The 26,553-nt window shown below is 45.6% G+C and overlaps 1 protein-coding gene across 1 annotated transcript in view; it reads left to right on the plus strand.

The window, feature by feature from the left end:
• The window catches only part of ITK (IL2 inducible T cell kinase), a 385,858-nt gene that overhangs the window by 268,941 nt on the left and 90,364 nt on the right, over positions 1-26,553 (plus strand). Inside the window, exons 11-13 of the mRNA XM_078653711.1 lie at positions 12,302-12,376; positions 13,010-13,181; positions 13,286-13,502. Coding sequence (XP_078509837.1) covers positions 12,302-12,376; positions 13,010-13,181; positions 13,286-13,502 — 464 coding nt within the window. The remainder of the gene's footprint in view (positions 1-12,301; positions 12,377-13,009; positions 13,182-13,285; positions 13,503-26,553) is intronic.

Raw genomic sequence — 26,553 nt, forward strand, 5'->3', positions numbered from 1 at the left:
TTCCACCTCGCCAACTTCGCCTCAGACAAGTAGTCACGGCTCCAATGCACGCCGCTGGCCACACGCTTGACCCTATCTTCTCCACAAGCCCACACGTCACCTTCAACCACACCACCGAACTCCACTGGACCGACCACCGATGCGTCCATTTCACCTACAAGAAACACACCACTGCACCCAACAGCTGCCCCGCCGGTGCTGGAGCAAAGTCACCATGGACCAGCTGTCCGCCTCCCTCGCCCAGAACCCCCCCATCGACACCACGGACCCAGACGCCGCCGCACGCAACCTCAGCCAATGGATCAACAACTGCGCCAACACCCTCGCCCCACTCAAGAAACCACCCAACAGCCGTACCAGCAAGAAAGCCACCTGGTTCACCAAAGAACTCCAGACCTCCAAACGGACGTGTCATAAACTGGAAAAGAAGTGACTACACGAACAAACACCAGACAACTGCGCAGCCCACAAGGACGCCTCTCGCCGACATCACCACCTCATCAGACTAGCGAAGAGAGCATCCTTCAAAAGCCGCCTAGAAAACAACGCACACAACAGAAAAGAGCTCTTCAGCATTTTGAAGGAACTCTCCAACCCCAGCGCCAATGCAAACGACATCCCGCCCTTTCAAGAACTGTGCGACTCACTGTCCACTTTCTTCTACCGGAAAATTGCTGACATCCACGCCAGCTTCCACAACGCAACCGCCCCTACCACACTGCCCTCCACCGCCCCAGCGAACACCGCCCACGGCAACCGCCTGACCTCCTGGACCAAAGTCACCGTCAACGAAACAAGCAAGACCATGAACTCCATCCACTCAGGATCACCAACAGACCCCTGCCCACACCACATCTTCAACAAAGCTGACACTGCCATCGCCCCCCAACTACGGAACATTATCAACATCTCCCTGGAGACTGCCACCTTCCCGGAGAGCTGGAAGCACGCCGAAATCAACGCCCTCCTGAAGAAACCCAAGGCGGATCCCAAGGACCTCAAGAACTTCCGGCCCATCTCCCTGCTCCCGTTCCCGGCAAAGGACATCAAGAAAGTCATCAACGCGCAGCTGACCCACTACCTCGAGGAGAACAACATCCTTGACCCATCCCAGTCCGGATTCCGAAGAAACCACAGCACCGAGACAGCCGTCATCGCAGCCACAGACGACATCAGGAGTCAACTAGACAACGGAGAAACTTCGGCCCTCATCCTCCCGGACCTATCAGCCGCCTTCGACACAGTCTGCCACCGCACAATAAAAGCACGCCTCCAAGAAGCAGGTATCCAAGAAAAGGCCCTGGACTGGATTACATCCTTCCTCGCCGGCAGAACACAGAGCGAGCGCCTCCCCCCTTCCGCTCCGAAGCCACCGCCATCATCTGCGGCGTACCCCAGGGATCTTCCCTCAGCCCGACGCTGTTCAACATCTACATGACCCCCTCGCACAAGTCGTCCACCAACATGACTTCAACATTATCTCCTACGCAGATAACACCCAACTGATCCTTTCCCTCACCAAGGACTCGACCACCGCCAAAACCAACCTCCACGAGGGATTGAAAGCAGTCGCCGAATGGATGAGGAACAGCCGACTGAAGATGAATTCGGACAAGATGGAGGTCCTCATCCTCGGCCCCACACCCTCAGCCTGGGATGACACCTGGTGGCCAACCACGCTAGGAACAGCACCTACTCCCACCGACCAGGCACGCAACCTGGGAATCATCCTCGACTCCTCCCTCACCATGTCAAAGCAGGTCAACGCCGTCTCCTCCTCCAGCTACAACACACTCCGCATGCTTCGCAGAATCTACAAGTGGATCCCCACCGGAACAAGAAGGACTGTGACCCAGGCCCTCATCAACAGCAAGCTAGACTACGGCAACGCACTCTACGCAGGCATCCCGGCCAAACACCTGCGATGACTGCAACGCATCGAGAACGCCTCCGCCAGACTGATCCTCAACATCCCTCGCCGCACCCACATCACCCCCACCTGAGAGATCTTCACTGGCTCCCCGTCGAAAAGAGGATCCCCTTCAAACTACTCACCCACGCACACAAAGCCCTCCACAACACCGGACCAGCATACCTCAACAACCGACTCAGCTTTTACACCCCTACCTGCCAGCTCCGCTTAGCCAACCTCGCCCTCGCCGCAGTCCCCCGCATCCACTGGGCGACCTCCGGCGGCAGATCATTCTCCTTCCTCACCGCCAAGACCTGAAACACCCTCCCCACCCACCTACGGCAGACCCAGGACCTCCTCGCCTTCAGAAGACTCCTCAAGACCTGTTTCTTCGAGCAGTAGCATCCCCCCCCACACACTCAGCGCCTTGAGACCCTCGCGGGTATATAGCGCGCTTTACAAATATAGTGATTGATTGATTGATCCGCTACTGGGAACGCCTTACCAAGATTGCATAAAATGCATTTGCTATGGCCCATCCGCATCGCATCGAGGAGCTTCACCTGGGCACTGCCATCTTCCGCGGGCTCCTAGCCACGACCCAGCATTTGAGCATTTCTAACCAATGCATAAAAAGTCTGCCACGTAAACTCTAATCGTTGGTATTTGTGTTGCCTTTGAGTGAGTCAGTATGCATGGAACAATTTGAGAGAGCCCAGTGTTTATACGCACTGTAAAATGAGTGTGTGTTGCGAGTGTAGAGTGCAAGTACAGCGGTGTGTGTTGCCTCCTCAATTTGGGTTTATTCATTTATTCAAGTTCACCACAGCTTTTTATCAGTAATAAGCAATCGTAGTCCTTCTTATGCATGAAGCGACAAAGGTGCTTTTAATGTGATAATTAATTCAGTGTTCACAAATACAAACCAAGCTCCAGTGCATTTTAGGTAACCCTTCATTGGGGGGCAGTTATACATGTTTTATCCTGACCGAACCCAGAGGAGAGCATGTGAGAGAGAAGCAGATATAAAAAAAAAATTAGGACAAGCTTTTGAACAGGAGTAAACTGATCCATGAGTGCCTGACTGTGCCACACCCAGTGGCACACTCGATATTTAGAATGAGAATAAACATTGATTGCTTCCACTCACGGACTGGAAGGAATCTGATGTGCACGCATTTCGAGTGATACCTTGTCTTAAGGTACAATTTGAACATGTGCCATATTACTTTTAACAAGTGTTTTGGCCTCATGTGCACAGGCTCGGAGGTTGCAAAACGGAGATCTCAAGTTTCTCTAAGTTAAGTGTGAGTAGATATTAAACTCTGCTGTTTCTTTTCATTCTATTGCATTCAACATTAGTTTTTCTCAGTGCACATTACTGGAGGCCAGCACAAGCATGCATCAGAAGATGATGTTGGATGAGCTGCCCACTCCTGGTGGAAATAAAGGGACACAGTTCTGATCCTCTATGGCTTCCATTGGGCACCGTTGTGTTTCACTATTAACCTAAATACCAAAATTTTACTAATGGAAAGTGGGAGTAAGTTTTGAAAACGAAATCGGGGGAATGTATATTCCCTATTGACTTCTATTGAAGCAGAGGCAAATTCAGTGGGAGACAGTTAAATTAGTCCATTTTTGGCTTAATAAATCAGGATCTCACGGCTCAATTGGGTTGATTGGCATGTATGTATTAGAAGTCTCCCGAGCATAAGTACAGAGCAGCCTTGGTTGGTTTATATTTACAAAACAGGATCTCTGTCCTCCTACAGTCCCTGTGGTGCACAGTTCCCACAAAACCTCCAGGAGCCCCCATTCAACCAAGGCCAGTGAATGTCTCTGAGATATGGTAGACTGAGGAACCCTTCATTACATTCTGCAAGTAGGGAGGCATCAGTTTGCATCATGCTGCTGCCTTCGTGTAGAGCAAAATGGCCTGTGGTACGAAGCCATGAGGGGTCCATTCAGAGTCCAGCATGAGACGGGAAACAACCTTTACAACGCAGTCATTACATCGCACTACACTTACAACACAGTCATTACATCGCAACGTCCATTACAATGCATGTCACTACAACGCAGGTATTACAACGCCTACCATTACAACGCATGACACTACAGCGCATGTCACTACAACGCAGGCATTACAACGCATACCATTACAACGCATACCATCACAACGCATAGTACCCCAACCCTATCCAACACTTACCCTACTGTTGCACCCCCTGGAGTTTGAATAGTAATTTTTACCCCTATACTATCCAATACTTACCTTAAATGCAATGTAATGGTATGTGTTGCAATGGTATGCATTGTAAAGGTAGTATGCAATGGAATGGAATGCATTGTAAAGGTAGTTTTTTAAAATGCGATCTAGTGTCATGCGATGTAATGAAATGCATTGTAGAGGATGTTGTGATGGAAAAACTGTGTTGTAAGTGCATGCGTTGTAAATGTATGCGTTGTAACGTCATACATTCACGTGGGACAGAGTCTACACATGTTTTGCGCTGGCAGATACTGGTGGCAGGGAGCATGGAGGAAGTCTATGCTCTAGGACAGTGGTTCTTAACCTGTTGACTTCTGTGGACCCCCACTTAATCATTATTGGAATCCAGGGACTCCCTACTGAGTCATTATTGGAAAACAGGGACCCCAGGCCTAAGCAGTTTCTATGATTTGAACCTCAAAACAGTACACAAAAATACAAAAACAAGTCTACACCAATGAAAGGCTCAAATATTGAAATATTTTGTTTAACTCACAATTAGATTGATAGGAAAAGTGTTTGCATTTTCAATTTTGCGTCTTTATATATACTTTATTCATTTTAATGTATTGATTTTAATATTTTTTTATTTGGTAAAAATTAGTCGCAGATCACCTGAGTAGGCCCCTCAGGGGTCCACAGACCACAGGTTAAGAACCACTGCCCTAGGGGAGCTTTTGGGAACTGCTGCAGGTAAAGGAGCAGTAAGTGGGTGGTGGTGGCAGGGCATCTCTCGATGTTGGTGCTGAAGTGGGTCCTGTAGGAAGCTGGTAGGTGATGCAATCCTGGGTCAGTAAGAGTGTGCGCTGGGAGGAAGTTTCACTGACTGTAAAGCTCAGCTGCAGGGAGTCCATGCAAGCATGAACTCTCATCTTAACGGAATCATCGCTGGGTGGAGATCTAACCTGGAAGGAACCCGAACGGGAAGATGCCATCTCCTGGAAAAGGGGGTGGGGGGGTCAGTGCTGAAAGCGGATGTCTCCTGGAGAGTTAGTGCTAGCAGCAGACCTATTGGGAGACAGCTGACAGTGTAGGTCACCTACAAAGAGCAAGTGCTGACAGGGCCCTCACCTGCGGGGAATCAGAGCTGAGCCGCAACAGGACATTTTACCTGGAGGGAGTGAGCACTGACCCACAGTATCTACTGCAGGGAGTCAGAGGGATGGGGGCTTCACCTGCGGGAAATCAGTGACAGGCAGGTGTATGGCACAGGCCTCTGCAACCGCTGCGTCGTATGGTCCCCCTAAATCTTCAGGGGCCCCCATTCAGCCCAAGGCCAATAAATATCTGGGAGATATGGGAGACTCACGGGTCCCTCTTCCAGTGGCGGCTCGCAGCGGTAACGCTGTGGAACGGGGACACGGGCAGGGTTGGGTGGGGGGTAGTGGAGTCCGACATACGACGGCAAAGGTAAACGTTAATAAATAAATAAATATCTGACTGTCGTATGTCGAAATCCACTACCCCACCCCCACCCAGCCCCGCCCCTGCCTCGTCTTCCAGCCCCACACCGTTACCGCTGCGATCTGCCACTGCCCTCTTCACATTTTACTTGTGGGCCATCGTGTTGCTGGTGACAGGGGACTTCAGCTGTGGGGGGTCAGTACTGATAGGAGATCTGAGAGGAGTGCTGACCGGGGTGTCACAGGACTGTGAAAGGCTATGTTTATTGGTTATTGCTGCCTAGGGTATTCCTGTCGCCGTTGATTGCTGCTGTTGTTCATGCAGTTTCTGTGGCAGGGGCCGATGGTTGTGACAGTTAAGACTGGGAAATGCCTCACTTTAACAAAACTTACAAAAGCAGATGTCACATAAGCAGACGGAAAAGTTGGGCAGCCAATATACCGTTGCACTGCGCATGCTACAAGCAGTGGAAGGCCATTTCTTCGGTACGCTTTATGTAAAAAAGTAAAAATGGCAGATACAGATTGTCATAAAAAACAACTCTATTGCCCATTCTATCAGTTATCTATTGCCCCCAAAGGTTAGTTTTAGTGTTGTATACAATGTTTTTAACATATTCTGATAATTTATTTCTGAATGGTCATGTGACAGCGCCCTCTTTTTAAAAATACAAAAGGAGAATAATGTTGGAGAATAATGTTCTCTGCATTGCTTGTGTTTTTGCAGCTCATAAATGTTTTATAACACTGAAAAGAACACCTCAAATCCCTCTCAGCTTTAGATTTATTTCCACAGCACGCACGTGGATGCGATACACTCTCCCACTCTCTCTCTCTCTCTCTCTCTCTCTCTCTCTCTCTCTCTCACTCTTTCTCTCTCTTTCTCTCCTTCTCTCTCTCTCGCTCTGTCTCTCTCTGTAGGCCAGGGGTCTCCAGCCTTCCCTATAGAGAGAGCTTCTTCTAGTCATTGAAAACCTTCCAGAGCAAATGCCGCATTAATGTAGAACTCGAACTGGGTACAGAAAGGCCAAGTTACTTAAACACAGCCCCTGGAGTACTCTAGTCTTGCTACAGTGAACAAACAGCATTAATGGCAGAAGAAGGTTTACCTGTGGAGTACCCGGGCATCAGCTTTGTCACATTACTTTTGCATTTGGCACACCTCTGAGAGATGTGTCCCTCGAAGAGTGTAGGGGGCCTTAATGTCATTCTGTAGTTAGGAAGTCACTGCCCTCATTTACAGAGTCCTGGCCATAAAGTCTTTCATCAGCCAGCTAATTGCCCTGACCTTCATGCTTGATACCTCCATGCTTGATACCTTCATGCTTGATACCTCCATGCTTGATACCTCCATGCTTGATACCTCCACGCTTGATACCTCCATGCTTGATACCTCCATGCTTGACACCTTCATGCTTGACACCTCCACGCTTGATACCTCCACGCTTGATACCTCCACGCTTGATACCTCCATGCTTGCTACCTCCTCGCTTGATACCTCCATGCTTGATACCTCCATGCTTGATACCTCCATGCTTGATACCTCCATGCTTGATACCTCCACGCTTGATACCTCCATGCTTGATACCTCCATGCTTGATACCTCCATGCTTGATACCTCCATGCTTGACACCTTCATGCTTGACACCTCCATGCTTGATACCTCCACGCTTGATACCTCCACGCTTGATACCTCCATGCTTGATACCTCCTCGCTTGATACCTCCATGCTTGATACCTCCATGCTTGATACCTCCATGCTTGACACCTTCATGCTTGATACCTCCATGCTTGAACCTCCGCTCTTGATACCTCCACGCTTGATACCTCCATGCTTGATACCTTCATGCTTGATTTCCACAAACAAACAAATCAGAAGCTCTTTTTTATTATGTACATTACACCCTTAATTAAGACCAGTAGCAGTAATACATTTAGGCTAATATAGACTTCACAGCTCTATGAAAATAACAAATAAGAGAACAAAGAAAGCAATGAAGGAAGAAAAAGACGAAATATCCTAAGGAGTTTTCTAGACAACCACATCCTGTCCTATTTTCTAGGCAATCCCAGCCTGACCCCCTTCTGATATGAAGATGCTTTACTCCAGTGACGAGCTTTAAAATGTTTACATTGTGATTTGGCTTGCAGAAGATGTTGGTGTGCACCGTTTTTGTGGTATGAATTTGCTGCATATGAACTGCCTCTGTGGGAACCGAGGAAGGTGTGATCTTGAGGGGCCACATCTGCACACAGGATCTACATGAGCAGAAGGGCGATTGTCCCAGAGAAGAGTGAAGTGAATTGTTGTACTTGACTTCTAGCAGCACAATCCATTGGTGTCAGGAATTCTGATGATTCATTAAACAACATTTCAGATGTTGCTGTATGGATTGATTCAGTCATTCTGTCCATCAGTCTGTGGGTGGTGGCTGGCAGACTTAAAGTGCCTGGTACCCACTCTTCTGTTGTTTCCAGAAGAGAGCTGTAAATCGAGTTCCTTTATCAGTTACGATGATCTTCAGCATGCCAGGTACACCACAGAAGTGTACTAAGAAACACCTGATAGTTCATCTGCATCAGGGAATCTCCTGAGTGGAGTGAAATGTTGCATTTTTTGAAGTAATGTACTACTACAAAAAATGTTGTGCATGTATTAAATGGTAATAGCTCAATGGTAAAAGTCTGTTGAATTCTGATTACCAGGCTGAGTTGAAGAGTGGAGAGGTTGCACTCACCCAACTGTAGGCGTGAATAAAGTCTTTGACTGATCTCAAACGATGTACTTCTGTATGTACCCTTCTATCAATGATTTGAGACAAGGCCACCAGCAATAGATACTGAACATCACCAATTTTTGTCTCTGTCCCGGATGTTCAGTTGCAGGACAGGCAAGACATTATTTCATGACATGCAGTTGCAGAGATTTGGAGGGAAGAAATTGACGTGCTCTTCAGTATAACCACATTCTCCATAAAAAAACCTCCTGTTGGATTCCTTCAAGATCCATTGCTTAGTCTGAGATATCTTGCGCATATTATTGACTAATTAAAAACAAATTGAAGTATTTTTGAGGGATACACCCATGATTCATGGAGAGGTCGTGGTTATTTCTGAGAAATCAGTGTGTTGTGAAAGAATATCTGTCTTGCTTTTACTTCCAGTGCTGAAGTTAATGACATGGTTGACTCTAGAAAAGTACAGCCCAGTAAGCATGCCACACATTTGCACAATTAAGGAAGTCAGACACAATGTACTGTTATCGCCCGTCCACATAGAAATCTTATGATGCTGCACTTTCAGATAATACCTCCAGTGAGGGAAGGCTTCTTTAACTGACATACACTTTATATTGTAGATTGAATAGTTCCTTTCTGTTTCTGAAAGAGCCTAGGAATAATAAGATATGGGAGTCTTGAATATCAGGATCACATTGAGATAACACTGCTCCTACTGCAAATGTCGAAGCACCTTTTTCTACGACTCAGATTGGTGCAAATGTTAATGTGGTATTTATTTATTGAAACACTTGCTGTTCTCGCCCAACAGAAAGAAATTCACTTTTTAGTCAACTGAAAAATGTGTTGAATGAATGTAATTCTTAAATAAACTGCTGATAAAAATGTGCAAAAACAATGAATGTTTGTACTTCTTTTACTGATAAAGGAGATGCCAATTGTAAAACTGCTTTAACCCAGCAGCGGCTGCTCCATTAGAGCGGAGGAGCACCTCACTCCACCGCCATCAGCAAATAAAACGATAATAAAACGGGTTTGAAACAAGTTTTATTATTGTATTATTTCAATCCTCTGGACTCACCTCCAGGACTCTGACAAGTCTTGGGGTGGGTCCAGAGGATGATACTGCTGGTGGGGGTGTGATGGGCACTCCCTTTACTGCGCATGAGGTGTATGGCCGGCCGTCTCAGACTAGCCAAATACCTCATGCGCAGTGAAGCTCTCTCCAGCCCCAGCTGCGTTTTTGGGTCTGGAGAGAGCAGGCACATGCTCTCAGTCTGCTTGGGAGCGTGAGTTGCCGGGGCTCAGGCCTGTCCCAACGCTGCTTTCATGCAACTTCGGGTTTGGACGCAGTGCATTCTGAGAGCCTGTGCCCAGAATCAGGAAGAGCGTGATGCTGCGAGAGACAGCAGCGGCGTTAAGGTAAGTCTTTTTATTTTATTTTTTGTCTCCCGATAACCTTTATCCAACCACCACCCCACCTCCCTTCCTCCTCTGGCCCGGCCCACCACTTTGGCAGGGGACGGGCTGGTACTGTTTTTACCTTAGAGAAATCCAAATTGATTCCCTGCCCAGAGATTTGAAAGTCCTAAAAAAGTTAAGCAGGAAACTGCAAATAAAAATAATGTTTTACTTTTGTGTTCAGTGGATGAATTCTCAGCTGGGTTAGACTTTCTGAAACAGGACTGCAACACTTCCCTAAGGTGTCAGAGAATTAGATAATTTTGCCGGAATAGCCTACCATACATACATCAAAGAGATCACAGAAGATGTTATTAACAAAATGTTGAAAAACAACCGGAGCATTGAAGACGCTGAGGGTCATAATTAAATATTCAAAATTACCATACTGTGTGTTGAAGGCCATTTCCCATTAATTCACTTCATGTGTTCTCACCAGATGGTATGCTTTCCTCAAAACAGGGGTGAAGGAAAAATGTTCTGGACGATAATAGTATTCACCTCTCAGTAATCAAACACAGGGTTGGTATTCTCCATCGCTCTTGTAACAAAGAATGTGGTGATGTCAAATGCTTGATAAAGCCCTTCTCCGGATTTTCTTTTAAGTATTGATGCAGAATGTTGTCTTCCTTCACCATCAAAGGATATACGCCTCCATGAAAAGTTAGTTCCTTCCTCACAAATAACAACACATTCCTCAATCTATGAAGCACAGGGATGGCATGCTGTTCAAGTTCAATACGATGTAAAAAAGACTCTTCATCTTCCCTAACTTGTTCCTCAAGAATGCCTTGAATTTAATAAAACGGCTGTGACTCCCGTATGCACTGTTCACTCCTAATTTACACCTTACGTTAATAGCATCCTCCCAGTACATGCTGGGCATGCTTCACTACACATACAACCCTCATAATCTGCCTGCCCTGTGAATTTATGATGGGCACAAAAAGCTATAATTTTATTACACTTCCTCCTAATGCAAAATTTTCATATAATTGGGTTCAGGCCTTCTGTTCACTTAGTTTAAAAGAAATACAGATCAGAAATGTCTGAAAGGGGAACGTGAATCTGCCAACACTTCTATGCCTCTTCCATCAGTAGCAATTGTGCAGGTTTCATAGCATAAGGTTCTGTGGAATACTACCAACATTCTCTTGACGCCCCTCTGACTCATGCACTTTATATTAACATTGACCCAAAGACAAAATACAATTCTAAGGCTCATTCTTAGCTTGCTTACCTTCCTGAACCAAGTTAACTCATTCTGCTTGTTGGGAAATTGTCATTTTTTGTTACATTGAAAACACTTCTTTCCCCCAGCAGGAAATTGTTTAATGAGTAGGAGTGATGTCTGGGACCACACACTGTGCACCTGAGTATGAGTTTGAAAGAGGACTTGTTTTTGTTCCTTTCGAGTCTATTAATTGTGTTAGCATTTATGACAGATACGGGGTCAACTGACATAATTGAACTTTTCTAATCATTTAGAGTTTTAAAATAATTTATGGAACGCTCAACACTTTTTGCCATGTCGATAGTTTCAGCCAAAGTGGGGTTTCACGGTTATAATAGTTGTTCTTGTATATATTTATTAGAACACCTAACTGGTAATTGATCTCTAACATATTATAATTGTCTGTTGTGTTGCCAAAATCACACTTGCAGTTAAGATTGTAAATGCTTGGTATGTTAGAATTGATTGGTTCATCCACCAATAAATGTCTGGTGTAGAAACTGTGCTGCTCCAGAATATTGTGCAGTTCCTCGAAAAATGAAGGGACATATGTACGAAGTATTTTGCCATGTACAGAAGGCAAAATGAGACTTGGTAACTTGTTAGAGTTCAAGTCAAGTTCAAGTTTAAATACTTTATTCGACAGCATTGTCATAAAAGCATATTTCCCTAAGCTAAACAAAATAAATACTACGCTAACATTTTAAGAACAAGATAAAATACATATTAAATACCATCAATTTATACTTGTTAACAAATCGCATTTTGGTTTTGCGATTCTGTATTAGGAAGGCGCTAGTTTAGGGCTTCCCTTCCTAATACTGAATAGCGCTGGTATGTATGAAGGTTTTGCGAGGAATGCAGTCGCAAAACATTTGCAGTTACCACCAACATCAAGTTGTAAAGTTTGACAACGTGTACTTCTAGTCATGTTTGACCCTTAAATGTTCCACCTGTAATAAAAATGTCACTCCCTGTCAGCAGAAAGCTATCGTTCTGAATCTGCCCTCGGAGCTGCACCTGCTGGAAAAGAAGCTGAATCTCTTTCTGGCAGTGAAATTTCCCCCCAGATTTTAGTTGACCTCCTCTTCTAATAATCCCAGTACGTGGCTGATGTTGTGTGATGAGGGACCTTATGGTGTTGTATCTGGGTGCTAAGTGTGGGGCACATATTTACTGCATGAATTACTGGGTCATAACAAAAGTCCCTGAAATGCAGGAATAATCTATCCCTCACTACCTGCTGGTGTAATGCGTTGGTGTGTCTTATCCCCATAGGCCTGGTGTCCCGCTTGCGGCATCCTGTCTGTTCCTGGCGAGAATCAGCTCCTGTCACTGCTGGAATGAGCTATGGTGAGTTTAGTAGACAGTCCCCCTTCCACGCCAGCTCTCATGACATGAAAGAGGTTTGTGCTCCATCCCTAGAGATATGTTGTGTTGTTCACATTCGTATAGTACCAAACCATCCTTCCTTCTTATGCGATTGTAGAACATTCTGTAACTCCACGCCCAATCTTAAAGAACTGGGACTGCCATCAGTCAGACTGGAGAATGCGTCCTGTGTCATTGTCTGTTGTTCTATTGGTGGTTGTTTTTTTGTGATTAGTGTTGAAATCCAAAATGTTATGTAGTATGAGAGTAAAGTGAGTTTGAGCTAGGGCGATTTATCCGTTGTCTTATTTTCATGGGTGGGTGTGCCACATTACTTTCCATTTTGCTCTCGATTGGGGGTAGGTATCATTTGTCCTTTGCTCGGCCGGAGTATAATGTATAATGTTTTATACTAGCATCAGAAACCAGGCCAGTGTGTATGTCTCTTTATATTGTATGTTTTTGTTAGCAAAGGTGTGTTATGAACTTCATATTTTTGGATAAGCAAGTGCCGTCACATGTAGGCCAACATAAGGGAGCCTCGTGCATTCAGAACATGGTAAACGATTTAGGTTACATAAAGCACTTTACTCAAACTCTGTCTTCTTCTTGCAGGAAAGTGGGCAATAAGCCCGTCCGAGTTGGCCATTGTGCAGGAGATTGGCAGTGGCCAGTTTGGGGTGGTGCAGCTGGGCTACTTGCTGGGAAAGATGAAGGTTGCTGTTAAAACCATCCGCGAGGGATCCATGTCAGTGGAGGACTTTATGGAGGAAGCGCAGGTGGTCATGTAAGGGAATGCCTCCCTCCGTGCTTGCGGCACTTTGCCACCCATGCCACCCACTCACGGGCTCCCACTCACCACCGTGTGTGATTGTGTCTTGTCTCCCACAGGGCACTGTCACACCCTAAGCTTGTCCAGCTCCTGGGGGTGTGCCCGCAGCCAGCCCCCATCTGCCTGGTCTTTGAGTTCATGGAGCACGGGTGTCTCTACGACCATCTGCGCACCCAGAGGGGGTGTTTCTCGCGAGCCACGCTGCTGGGCATGTGCCAGGATGTGTGCGAGGGCATGGAGTACCTGGAGCGGGCCCTCTTCATCCATCGAGACCTGGTAAGCAGCCAGGCATGGCCATTAGTTCTTGTGCCACACATCTGCGGCCAGGAGTCTGCTGTATGGCATCGGTTTGGTGTGGTGGTGGGCTAACATCTCGAAACTCGTAGCACACGGCCCTTCAGGTAGCCATGTGCCTGACTCGCGTGTCAACAGAGGCGCTTGACTCTTTCGCAGTTGTTTGCTCGCTATATTGGGTTAGTAGCAGCAAAGTGGGTGCGAAAACAGATTAGGAATTAATTGTGGGATCCGAGACACCTTCTAAATTGTTCAGTACTTTCAAGTTGTTCTCATTAATATCTCCTTTTCTCTTCTACGTAGGACAGGAGGAATTCCCTGTGTTCTTTGATAGAAATTATTCGGTTTACACTAGTCAGTTAGGACCTAACACGTTATCAGGAATAAAAGCCTTATTTACTGCTTACACAGAAGGAAAATACTAGAAGGTATACACAACAAGCATTTGCAATGCAATAGGTCTCGCATTAGGAAAAGTTTGAGCTTTTAGTATTGTAAATGGCATTGGCTATTTTTTTTTGCAGTAGTTACGTTTTGTTTTTATAAAAAGGGACATATAAAATATGTTGCATATTGACATATAATGATGCAGCCCACCTATGACTTATGCAGCAGCAAAATGGAGCAGCATTGAGATCAGAGTGCAGCTCTGGAGGCCACATGTCCACCCAGATAAGAAATGTTAGAGGTTGTCCACTGACAAGTTTCCGAAATGGCGCCACCTCCTCTTCGTAACTGAATAATAAACAGATACAGAAAATACACACCACTCTTGAACAACAAAATATCCAATACTATAAAACTGCGGAAGGAAATTAGGACAACTAGAAGAACAAAATAAAAACCGAGCATAAGGAGCAGAGTGAATGCAGGGTGCTTGGCAAACTCAAAGGTGCAATGGGTAGCTTGACACACAAAGGAAGACAAGTATAATAAAAACTCACCGCCGCAGCCCGGCTTGTACAGGAAGCCAGGCAACCTGTGTTGGGACGGGGGCGGGGCCGCAAAAAGACAGGAAGCCGACGGGAGCCTACCCCGCGCTCCTGTGCCGAAGCGCTCCTGTGCCGGTCAGCCGGAAGATTGCCGGAAGATTTGCGCGTCAGCTAGCGGGGCTCCCGTGCTCGTGGAGAGCCCCGCCTGCTGCTAAGGATGACCCGCTGCCTGCCGCTGCCTGCCGAAGGAGAGAGGGACACAGGAAAAGAACTCGGTGAGTGGGGTGGGAGTGGGGGGGGGACATGTGCGCGCGCGCGCGCGAGTGTGTCTGTGTGTGTGTTTGTGCCTGTGTGTGCGCGTGAGTCTGTGTGTGTGTTTGTGCCTGTGTGTGCGCGTGTGTCTGTGTGTGTGTGTATGTATGCATGCATGCATGCGTGTGTAAAAAGATCCGATGACTGGTGGGGGGATGTAAAGTGAAAGTAAGCAGCGCGCGTGTGGTGGCTGGCTGTGTGCGCACGCGTGGACGGAGGCGACGTTCGCGCACCCGAATCCAGGATGAAAAGCTCGTGCACCCTCTGGTCCGTCATTCCCCCCAAAGTGATCGCTACTGGTCTCCAGCTGGATGCATCCTTACGGATGCATTTCCAGCGAGACCCAAAAAACGGATACCAAGTGAACCAGGCAGCCACTTGAAGTACAAGAAGCACAGAAGTGAGTTACCAATATCAGTGTGCATTTGACACATTTGTGTTGTTCATGAAGACGGGGAGACACAGGCTTCATCTGGGTATGCAACCTTTAAGAGGCACACTGACAAACACACTGATGCTACATGTGAACTGCAAGGGGACCTCAAAGACAAGCCCCTCTGAGCACCATCAGTGTCTTTCTTTCCTATTGCTTACTAGCTTCCGACTCCAGTTGCTATCACGTGCTGATCTTCGGATGTAGAATAGAGAATGTGCTGCTTACTTACAGGAATCTTCACTTCTAAGGTTACTTTTCCTTGGCTCAGTACTTACATAAATGAGGTGTGCCACTCCACCCCAGCTACCACGTGACCTACCAAAAACAGAAGGTTGATCCCAATTATTCCTGCTTCTATTTATCGGTAGCCTCATATATTCCTGATTTCCAGCCTTCAGCTTCTCGAACACAAAGACATTGATTTTTGGTATTGGGGCACATTTCAATTATGTAGGGCTGAGCAGGTAAGGCTGCGCTAGCATCTTATGCAGGAAATTCTGCTTTATTATAGTACCTTCCAGCTTCATGATGAGGACTGCAGAGAAGCGTGTGAAGTAGAGGTAACATAGACCAAAATGGCCGTAAGTTTGTTGATAGTCACAAACATTTTGTCAGTACTTCCCCACCCTGTAAAGGCACATAAACATACTTCTACTGACAACATAATTAAGGGGGTTTCCAGACTAGGAAAGAGAAGGGAACTCCTACATATTTCGAGGGTGATTAGGGGGTACATAAGGATTTTCCTTGTGGAGGAGGAAAGAAAAGTTAAATTCGCAAATGCACATTTTGGCATGATGTACGCACACAGATTTAACAATAAGTCCTCACTTAGAATTTGGTGGGTGGTTCCAAAGTGGGAGTTTGTTTTTTAGCAAAAAATATTAATGATCTTTACTGCCTGAGAGTTTTCTCCCAGAGCGTGGCACTCATTTTTATTTCGGTTTAGAACCCCTGGGCCTTACTTTGCGGTCTTGAACAGAACAAAAAGCACATCAGACTGTCCACTCTAAACAGGGCGGATGCTCTAATGTCCTAAAGGGACTGCTCCAAGTCTGTTGGGGCGTTAGTATAATGTTTCCGTCAGCGGGGGCACTGCCAGTGGAACATGATGGTCCACCTCATTCTCGATAAAGCTTGCAGACTGGCAGTTTGGCAGACAGGGTACTCCCCACATTTGTGGCGGATTAACCCTCTCCACCAAATTCTAAATGATGCCATTCGTGGTTATTTCAATTGGTTACTTGTGGCAAGATATATTTATTATGGAAATGAGTTTCTGTTTTTCAGACAAACTTGGCTTTCATATTGATATTGTCAGTTTCTTATGCATGTTTGTTAATGTGTAAACTATTAGTATTGGTAGATAAACATTTTTCTTGATTCATTGGTTGTATTGCTGTCCACCTACTATATTAAAGGTTCTCAGTTATCAATTAGCACCTTTTTTTAACATAAGAGCTGTATTTGTGAAGCGCTCCTTCACCTCTGAAAGAGATCTCATGGAGCTAGTGATGGTTAGTGTTGCCAAACTAGATTGGTCTGGGAAGAATGAAGGCTGAGTGGACCTCCTTGGATTCAAACATATGACATTAATGATAGCCTACTGATGGTCTCCAGTAAGTAGTCATAGTTAGGACCATGTTTCCATAGGAAAAGCGTTTTTTTGACTTGCCTATATCTTTGATCAGTTTTACGAATCTTCACAAAAGTTTCCCCAAAAAAGCGTTCCTGCGATTCTTGTTGTGCATGGAAAGTTTGGGGGTGATTTGTCTAGTGGGGGGGGTTGAGAAAAAGGGGAGGGGTCACAAAAGTGTTTTCCCATGTTGTTAATTCCCATAGGATTTTGAACTAGACTACAATCCAAACTGCTGGACGGAACTACACCACATTTGGCAATAAGGTAGATCTTGGTCCACAAAGAGTGCTTTTTTTGTTATTTGGTGTAAATCTGTTCAGTAGTTTTTACTTTAAGAAAAGAAGACCAAATTTGTATGTATAAGGATGTGACCCCTCAGCTAATCCTCCTTATCTCGTGCTGCAATCTGATTGGCTGCACACACGTCAACCAGGAAAGGCTCACAGCCATCTTGGGAGCCAACACTTCAACCAGGAAGAGATGGCAGCCATACTGGGACTCCCAGAAAAAAACATTAAAAAAAACAATGGGTAGGAATACCTTGATCCCTTAGCTCTGGTGTTGGGGTCCCTAAGGGACCCCCGCCAGAGCCCAAAACATTTTTGAAGAATACATTTTCACTGAAAATCGCCGTGGATATGCGAATCCGACAAAAAAAAAAGTGCAGGCGCCCGCGCTTGTTTTCAAATTAGCCCCCGGGTGGCCCAGTTTTCCGGGGGCATTGCTTAAGAAAGTAGGGGGGTGCACAGGGCACCCTCCTGAGGCTCTTGGAGTCCCAGGGACCACCACCTCCCCAGGGCTTTATCTTTAAAAATGGAGGGGGGCACGTGGACACCCCTCCCAGGCTTCGTTTAAACCCCAAAGACCACCACCTCCCTGGGGCTTTAGTAAACAGAGGGGGGCTACGTATACCCCCCTTCTGGGGTTTGAAGAACCCCCGAGGACCACCACCTCCCTGGGGAAATAAACTAGTATTAAAGGGGGGGGGTCCCCAGGTGACCACCACCTTCCCGGGGCCTATTAAATAAATAAAACTAGGAGAGGGGCTGACCCCCAGGACAAAACAGTTTGCTCTGATGTGGTGGGTGCTTTGACAGCTCCTGTGAAGTCAGAGCAAACACAAACTCTGCTCTCAGCAAGCGAGAGTTGTGAAACCGCTCCCGCTTGGTGAGAGCGAACTTTTCATCTGTTTCCTGCCCACTGTCAAGCGGGCCGGGAAACAGACAAAACAATTGCTTTCACAGACAGGGAACTGCATGTTTAGCAACTCCCTGTCTGGGAAAGCAATGCCGGCTCCTGCACAAGGCAGGGAGCCTGCAGGGACTGCCCCCGGAATCCCCAACGGTAGTGACTGGGTGCCCGGGTGGGCTCCAGGGCACCCACAACGAAGAGGCCAGGCCCCGGGAGATGGGGTCGCTGGGGCCAAAATCAGCCCGGGGAAGGGGGTTGTGTGGCCCCCCTCCCCTATTGAAGTATGGCCGAGCCCCAGGGGATGAGGTCCCCGGGGCCAAAACGAGCCGAGGGAGGTGGGAACGCATGGACCACTTCCCCATTCAGTTAATGCTTGGCCCCAAGGAGATGGACTACACATCTTTCCCACTTCTACACTGACCACACTACCGAGCCATATAAGTACCCAACACATCTCCTTCATTCACAAAGGTGACACAACTGAGACGTTTAAAAGCCCGCACTACTAAGAGTTCTCTTTCATTCACAAATGCCACCAACTCAGACATGTAAGAACCCCATTCATCCAACCCCTTAATAAAAACCATGCAATGGTGACATGTAAGTATCACAGACATTTCTCTCCTTCTCAAGTACCACACAATTGAGACATGTAAGGACCATACATGTCTCACTCTTTTACAATGACCAGACTACTGAGACATATAAGTGCCCAACACATTTCCTTCATTCACAAAGGCCACACAACTGAGGCATGTAAAAACCCAAGAAATCTCCCTCCTTCATAAACACCACACAACTGAGGTATGTAAGGACCCCACCCATCTCCCTCCTTCACAAACACCACACAACTGAGACTTATGAGATCTGTGCAGAGAACAGAGAGGAAAAACGAGCAGACAATGGAAAAGGGACGGCAGAAAAAAGAGTAGGAAAGGCAAGAAAGGGGGTTGTAAACGAGCAAAAAAGAAAAAACAGGGGCAGAAAAACAAGCAGAAAAGGCAAACCAGAGCACAAGAGGGCAAAACAGAGGGCAGGAAAGGCAAAAAACAGAGACAGAGAAACGAGCAGGAAACTAGAGGGCAAAACAGAGAGCACTCAGACACACACATGCCTGCTCACAGACCCACTCAGAGACTCCTGCACTCGCTCACAGACCCAATCAGAGACTCAAGCACTCATTCACAGATTGTATGAGTGGCTCTATGGATGAATGAGTGCTTGTGTGAGCACTTGTGTGGGTCTGTGAATAGGTATGTGAGTGGCTGTGTGGGTGTGTGAGCGTGTGTATGAGAGGTTGTCAAGGGGTGTGAGTGGGTGTATGAGTGCTGCTGTAGATGATGTCATCAGTGATGTCATTAGAGATATCATCAGCCATTTCATCAATTATGTCACTGACCATGTCATGAGTGATGTATTATGTGAGGTCATAAGCAGGGCATTGCAGGAGCATAAGTTATAGTTAGCTCAGCTAACTATAACTGTTGAATTTCACTGGTTTTGTATGAGTGAAATTTAAGCCTAACTGTAACGTCCTTGTCACCTTTGTTTTTTTCCAGTGACTATATATTTATACATATGCCAGCTACGCAGTAGAAATCCACCAGCACTCACGGGAGCAGTTACCCGGTATTTAATTAGGATTCAAGTACACTCAAACGCGTTTCGGCTGCTGCCTTTGTCAATGATTGTTGCGTGGCGAGAAACAGCGTCAATAAATACACATTTCATTGTTCTTTAATTTGACATCAACAGCGGACTTCACACACCAGACATCTGTCTGTCCAATGATTTGGGCCAGCTTAAAACATGCAATTCGATTTACATTACATCATAAATGGATTGCCAGTATGTGACAAAGTTAATTCTGTCGCCCTGAATGGGCAATGTATAAGTATCATAATGCCCTTTATGTTACGGTCTCTTCGTATATGTACTGATCGATCCTTGTCAATTTACGCTCAAAGACCTCCACATCATACGGCAACTGATCTGTAGAAATTTTGTGACATTATACAACCCTGAATCGGCTCAAATTACTAAGGCATCATGATAACAGTGGATGCGAACATACCCTTTTTCCAATTGAAGCCGGTATGGGTATAGCCAAATGTTCACCCACAAAAACTCCAATACACAGCTAGTGTTACAATCTATGTTATGTTATGTTATGTTATTATTTCTTTTGTATAGCGCAACGGCTACTCAAAAAGAGTGTCCCGGCGCTTTAGGTAAGGAGAACTACATCGTCATAACACAACACATTAAAATGAGGAGCAAAAAAAAACACAGTAAAACGAGCAGCTGAAAGGCCTACTGGATGAACAACCAGGTTTTAAGACCTCTCCTAAAAGCAAGTAGACTAGTGGCTTCCCGGAGTGTGAGCGGAAGCGAATTCCACATCTGTGGTGCCAGCAAACCAAAGGAGCGGCCACCCAGGCGCGCTCTCTTCACTCGCGGAACAGTCGCCAGGAATAAAGATTCTGACCTCAACGAGCGAGCCGGATGGTAAAAGGCAAGTCTCTTTTGGAGGTACTTTGCTCCCACCGCATGGAGAGCCTTGTAGGCCAGAGTCATTGCCTTAAAGGCAATCCGTTTGCGGATGGGAAGCCAGTGCAGCGTCTGCAATAGACCCGAAGCGCTGGCTCGTCTATTTAGACCGAAGATGGCCCTGGCCGCCGCGTTCTGCGCGACTTGGAGCCGCTGCAGCAAGTACTCTGGTAGGCCCAGGTAAAGAACGTTCGAATAATCTAACCTAGAGCCGATAAGAGCCTGCACGGTCAGCTTCCTGTGCTCCTCAGACAACAGAGGTAAAAACCTCCGCAGCATCTTTAGTAGGCCAAAACAGGTGCCAGTCACCCCGAGGATCTGGGCTTTCAGCGTTAGCCCCTTGTCCATCTTAACCCCCAAGTTCTTAGCCATTAGGGAAGAACAAGACGGGGGGAACATATCGATGGGCCACCAGGCCTGCCAGATTGGCTCCGTGTCGCACCCAAAGAAGAGTACCTCGGACTTATCGGAATTGCACTTGAGGCTGTTCAGTTGGAACCATTTAAAAACAGCCCCAAGGCAATCCCGGATACTCTCCCCATCAAAGTCTCCACCTCTCTTGCAGGAGAAGAGGAGCTGGGTGTCGTCGGCATAGGATACGATCTGGGCCCCAAATGACTCCACCAACGCCGCCAGAGGGGTCATGAAGATGTTAAAGAGGGTCGGGCTCAATATAGAGCCCTGAGGGACCCCAACTCCCAAGGGCGGCATCACGGCGGAGTCTGGAGAGGCCCAGACCGTTTGCCGGCGGCCAGCTAGAAAGGAAGAAAACCAGCTGAGCACCGTCCCCCGAAGGCCAATCTCATAGAGTCTTGCGAGAAGGCCATCATGGGGGACGGTGTCAAAAACCGCCGACAAGTCCAACAACACCAGCATGACTTTGCCCCCAGTATCCAAAACCCCTTTAATGGTTTCAGAAACCTCAAGGAGCGCGGTCTCGGTGCTGAGATTTGGACGGAAGCCAGACTGGGTGGCATGCAGGATCTCGTGAGTCTCCAAAAAGTTGGAGAGCACCGTCTGAACGTGCTTCTCCAAAATTTTTGCGAGAGCCGGCAGCAAAGAAATAGGCCTGTAGTTGACTGGGGCCTTCGGATCGAGACCAGGCTTTTTAAGCAGCGGGATGACCATTGCCTGCTTCCAGGCCGGCGGAACCACTCCCTGGCTCAACGAGAGATTCAGAAGAGGGTTCGCCAATGGATTAATCACTTCCGCGATCTTTCCCAAAAATTTGGCCGGGCAAGGGTCCAATGGCGACCCAGATTTAAGATTGCCCATAAGCCCTAAGGAGGCAGGGGCTGACATAGATGGAAACACAGCCAACGTGGCGCCATGCGAGGCCAGAGGGAACGTGTCAACCTCAGGTTTGAACGGCCCTGCAGGTGCTCCAGATGGAAAGGAGTCCTGTATAAGTTTGATCTTGCTTGTAAAAAAACAAGCGAGATCCACGGCCCAGGATTCAGAGGGCATCTCTTCAGATGTAATGGACCGAGGGGAGATGAATTCTCTCACTATAGTGAAAATCTCCTTGCAGGAGTTGGAGGCCGCTTCTATCCTCCCAGCAAGGTAGGCTTTTTTCCCAAGGCGAATGTCCCGGTGATAGGCCTTAACCGCCGCCTTGTAGGTCAGCCTGTCCACACTATCGTAATGTGCCCGCCAGGCCCTTTCGGCTACCTTACACTGCTGCCGCATAGCCCACAGTGCAGTGGTAAACCAAGGGGCCGAAACCCGTTTCGATGTCGAGCGGGGGGGCAGCACCGGGGCTAGATCATTAAGCCTATCGGAAAGCCATGCTTGCAGGGACTCCAGATCTCTCTCCAGATCGCCTGAGAGGAGGCAGGGATGATCCAGGGCGGCCTGAGCCAGCATCTCAGGGGTCACACGATGGAACGCTCTAGACACTCTGCCCCGTTGCTGTGGCACAGAGATGGGCAACCTGGCTATGATAATCTACAATGATAGTAGCTCCTCTTCCTATTTTATATGATGCCTTACCAGATTCTCAATCTCATATCATATACTTATTAAATAAATTCTCTACTTATAACAGTTCTAAGTTTACAAATGTATCACCATTTCATCCCTGCTGTTTAACCCCCATGGTATTTTTGTTTGGGTGTCAGTAATATATTTTTATTATTATTATTATTAGATGATTTATAAAGCGCCTGGATCGCCCCACATGGGGTATCTCCGTGCGTATATCTTGACTCTAGTCTGCAGAGCTGCAGTTGTCTATCACCTCCCCTTATGTCTATAGGCACATGGTCCATGCAGAAGAATTTCAACCGATCCCTGTTGCTTCTATGGTGACTTTCAATGTGTTACATTCTTGTTGGCAATCACTCTGAGATGTTCCAAAATGCGGACCTTGGTTGGATGTATGGTGCTGCCAATATGTCTTAAGCCACATGGGCATTCCAAACAGTACACTGTGTGGCAAGTGTGTGGCAAGTGTTACAATTCATGAACGTCCTGATTTTCTTGGGTGCCTCCAGACCCGGTACAACATAAGGCAAGACTTTATGGCTGATCTTACATGCCTTGCATTTACTGCAGCGGAAGAAGCCTGTTACTCTTCCGAAGGCAATAGGTCTGTTATCTGTGGAGCAATGACTCTGTACCAGATGGTCTCTCAATGTCCGTGTTCTCCTAAACGACATCGGGGGTGATTCAGGTAAACCGGTAAACATCACTTACAACGAAACTTTTACAACGCACTACCATTACAACGCGGTCATTACAACGCAAACTATTACAACGCATTGCGCTGGGGGGCGCTCTAGGATAGGGAATAAGTTTAATTTACTATCCAACACCTTCCCTAGTGTCCACGTGGACTGGAGTTGGAATAGTAAATTAAACTATTCACTATCCAGCACCCAAAAGCGCTATGCGTTGTAATGGTATGCGATGTAAAAAACGCATTTTAAAGGCAGGCGTTGTAATAGCCTGCGTTGTAACGTCATACATCCAGGTAAACCATCCCCTATCGTGGAATCTGACTTGATCATTTTCCAGTTTCTTCGTAACACATTTCTAATGTTGTTTGCATCACTTGAGTAGTCCATAATCATTATACAATTCTTACAGGCTATCTCCCTTCTTGTGCTCTTGGATTTGGTTTTCAAATTGTCATTAACCAACTGCAGTCTAGATTTGGTATCTACCTTACTCTTGACTTGAATCAGAACATCTCTATGATATCCTCTTATCATGAATCTCTGCATGCTTTCTTCAGCTGCTGTCTGAAAGTCGCAATCCCTATTACAATTTTTTTATACGTAAAAGTTCACAATATGGTATGCTTGTTATTGTTTTCTCAAAGTGACAGCTGCTAGCATGCAACAGAGAATTCCCAACAGTCGGCTTCCTATGCAAAGTGGTGTATAGTCTGTCGTCTGCTGCGAATACTGTTAAATCTAAAAAGTTCACAAATGTTTCTCTTATTTCACCTGTGAATTTAAGATTCAGATCATTTTCATTGAGCACTCTCGAATAGTCCCTTTTTCGGTAACTCTATAAATGATGAAAAGATCGTCAATATACCTGATACAACTAATGACATTGCAGGTCCACTCATCATTGGTATCGGTCCAGGCCACCCACTTCTCCCACCAGCCAACTAAAAGATTTGCATAGCTGGAGGCGAAGTAGGTGCCCATGGCCGTACCACGTATCTGTCTAAACAGTTGATCCTGAAACAAGAATATGTTATTATTTAGACAGAAATTGACAAATTCCATCAACATCCTATTGTGCTCAATGAATTTCAGCGATCATCCATTCAAAAAGTAGTTCATCACCTCAAGTCCTTTTTTATGCTCAATGCTGGTATAAAGACTTGAGATATCAAGTGCCATCATCACAAAGTTTGTCTCCCAGGCAACACCTTCAATCTGCCTAAAAAAGTATTTGGTGTCCTGTACACATGAGACCAGTTGTGTCACAAATCTTCAAATGTTGACATGTTCTCAGTTAGGCTGCCCAGAGACGAAACTATAGGATGACCCAGAGGGCTTGTTTTATTCTTATGAATTTTCAGGAGGTGATAGAAAGTAGGCAGACATGGATGTTTGCATTTGAGAAAGGCGTACTCCTCCTTTTCTAACATGCCTTTTTGATGCCATTTGTTAGTGAGCGTGTGGTATCCCACTATGCTGCTCTCATATTCTTTCCTCATAAACCTTCTATAGCTCAAGCTGTCCTTTAGTTGTTTCAATGCTTCTCTTCGAGATATATATATATATATATATATATATATATATAAATATATATATGTGTGTGTGAATATATATATGTATGTGAATATATATATTTTTAAAGAACAATACTCCAAACCACTTCCAGCTAGCACGCCGGTGAAGAAGGAGACGGACCGCTTTGATGAGGCAAGATCTTTTCTTTATTTAGCCAAGTTCCAGCAGCGACGCGTTTCGGGCTAGTCAGCCCTTGATCACACATCGTTCACAGCGGAAATGTACTATCTTTAAATGTTTCAAGGTACACTCCCACCAACAACATGTGGTTAGGTCACATGACGATAGATAAAAAGAAAATACTTTAAATTCCAATATACATAGAACTCATAGCAGCACATTGTCATCTCATTGAACTCACTGTTTAAATACAACATTCTATAAATAAAATGTTCTAAAAAAAGGAGGAGCGAGAAGCCCGTATAATATGGCTTATAAAAAAAGAGAGATTCGGTCATGAGAGAAATATTGTAAAACATATCCATCTGTATAAATACTGTTTCATATTCATTCTCACCCATATTAAACCTTAGACCTTATTTTCTCAATCCTACTGAGATTTATTACTGTCTAAATACAAAAAAAATCATATGTCACATGTGTAATCCTTCCCACATGAGATTAGTTTTGACTGCATATGAAATACGGAACTCTTGTGCAAAATACAAAATAGTAACAGATCCACTGTGCAAAACTGTGCAAAAATGTGCAAATTAGCTTGGAAAGTGCAAAACCGAACTATTAACTCTATCTATCAATATTGTTAACATTAATAAACCAACATTTGGATAAAATTATTAAAAGCATATAAATAGCAATTTAAGAGATTACATCATCATATCGGTAAAATAAGTGTAACAGGAGGTAATAAAAAATATGTATTATTTACATAAGAGCGTTTTCAGAGCTATTTACTTATATTACCATGGGAAATTCATTTTTATATCTATTCATTTTACCATTCTTTTCAAGTACTTTATATTAGGGAACCTTTATATCAAGACCCAGGCGTAAATGCATTAATCCCAAACCAATAATTTGCATTAATCTGTTGGATTGGGAGCCCTCTTTACAAAGTCCTATCAGAGAGTGGAATATAGGGGAAATTTAAAGATCTATAAAAAGTTATGCATTTCTTCAGTGTTATTTAACCCATTGGGCCATTTACTGTCAAACTCTAATATCATCTTTGTTTCAAGTTGACGTAACTGGCGCTCTCGAGTTCCACCTCTACGTGATTTGGGAATTGCCCCTATAACAAAGTATTGTAAACAGGCAACGTCATTGTTGTGACTTCTCTTAAAATGACGTGCCACAGGATATGCGGGGTACTATGTAGAATTGCACGCAGATGTTGTAAAATCCTTACATGCACCTGCAGCTTGGTACTACCAATGTAGTTCAAACCACAAGTGCATGTAAGGACATACACGGCATATTCTGTTTTGCAGTTATAGCTCCCAGAAATTGACACATCTAGCGTGCTGAAAGGAGTTTGATGGTGAATAGTATTTGCCCCAAATTTACAAGCTCTGCAGCTACTGTATTCGGAGTCCCGGTGCTGGTTTAAGCCACATATTATTCAAAGTTGTCTCAGGACTGCTTTTATCTAACACTACACCCACATTGTTCGCTCTTCTAAAGGTGATAGTAGGGGTACTAGGAAGCCTTGGACTAAGAACAGTGTCTCTTAACAAAATTGGCCAATTTTTCTTTA

This window comes from Lissotriton helveticus, chromosome 7 (assembly GCF_964261635.1).
Source record: "Lissotriton helveticus chromosome 7, aLisHel1.1, whole genome shotgun sequence".
In the NCBI taxonomy this organism is placed as follows: Eukaryota; Metazoa; Chordata; class Amphibia; order Caudata; family Salamandridae; genus Lissotriton; species Lissotriton helveticus.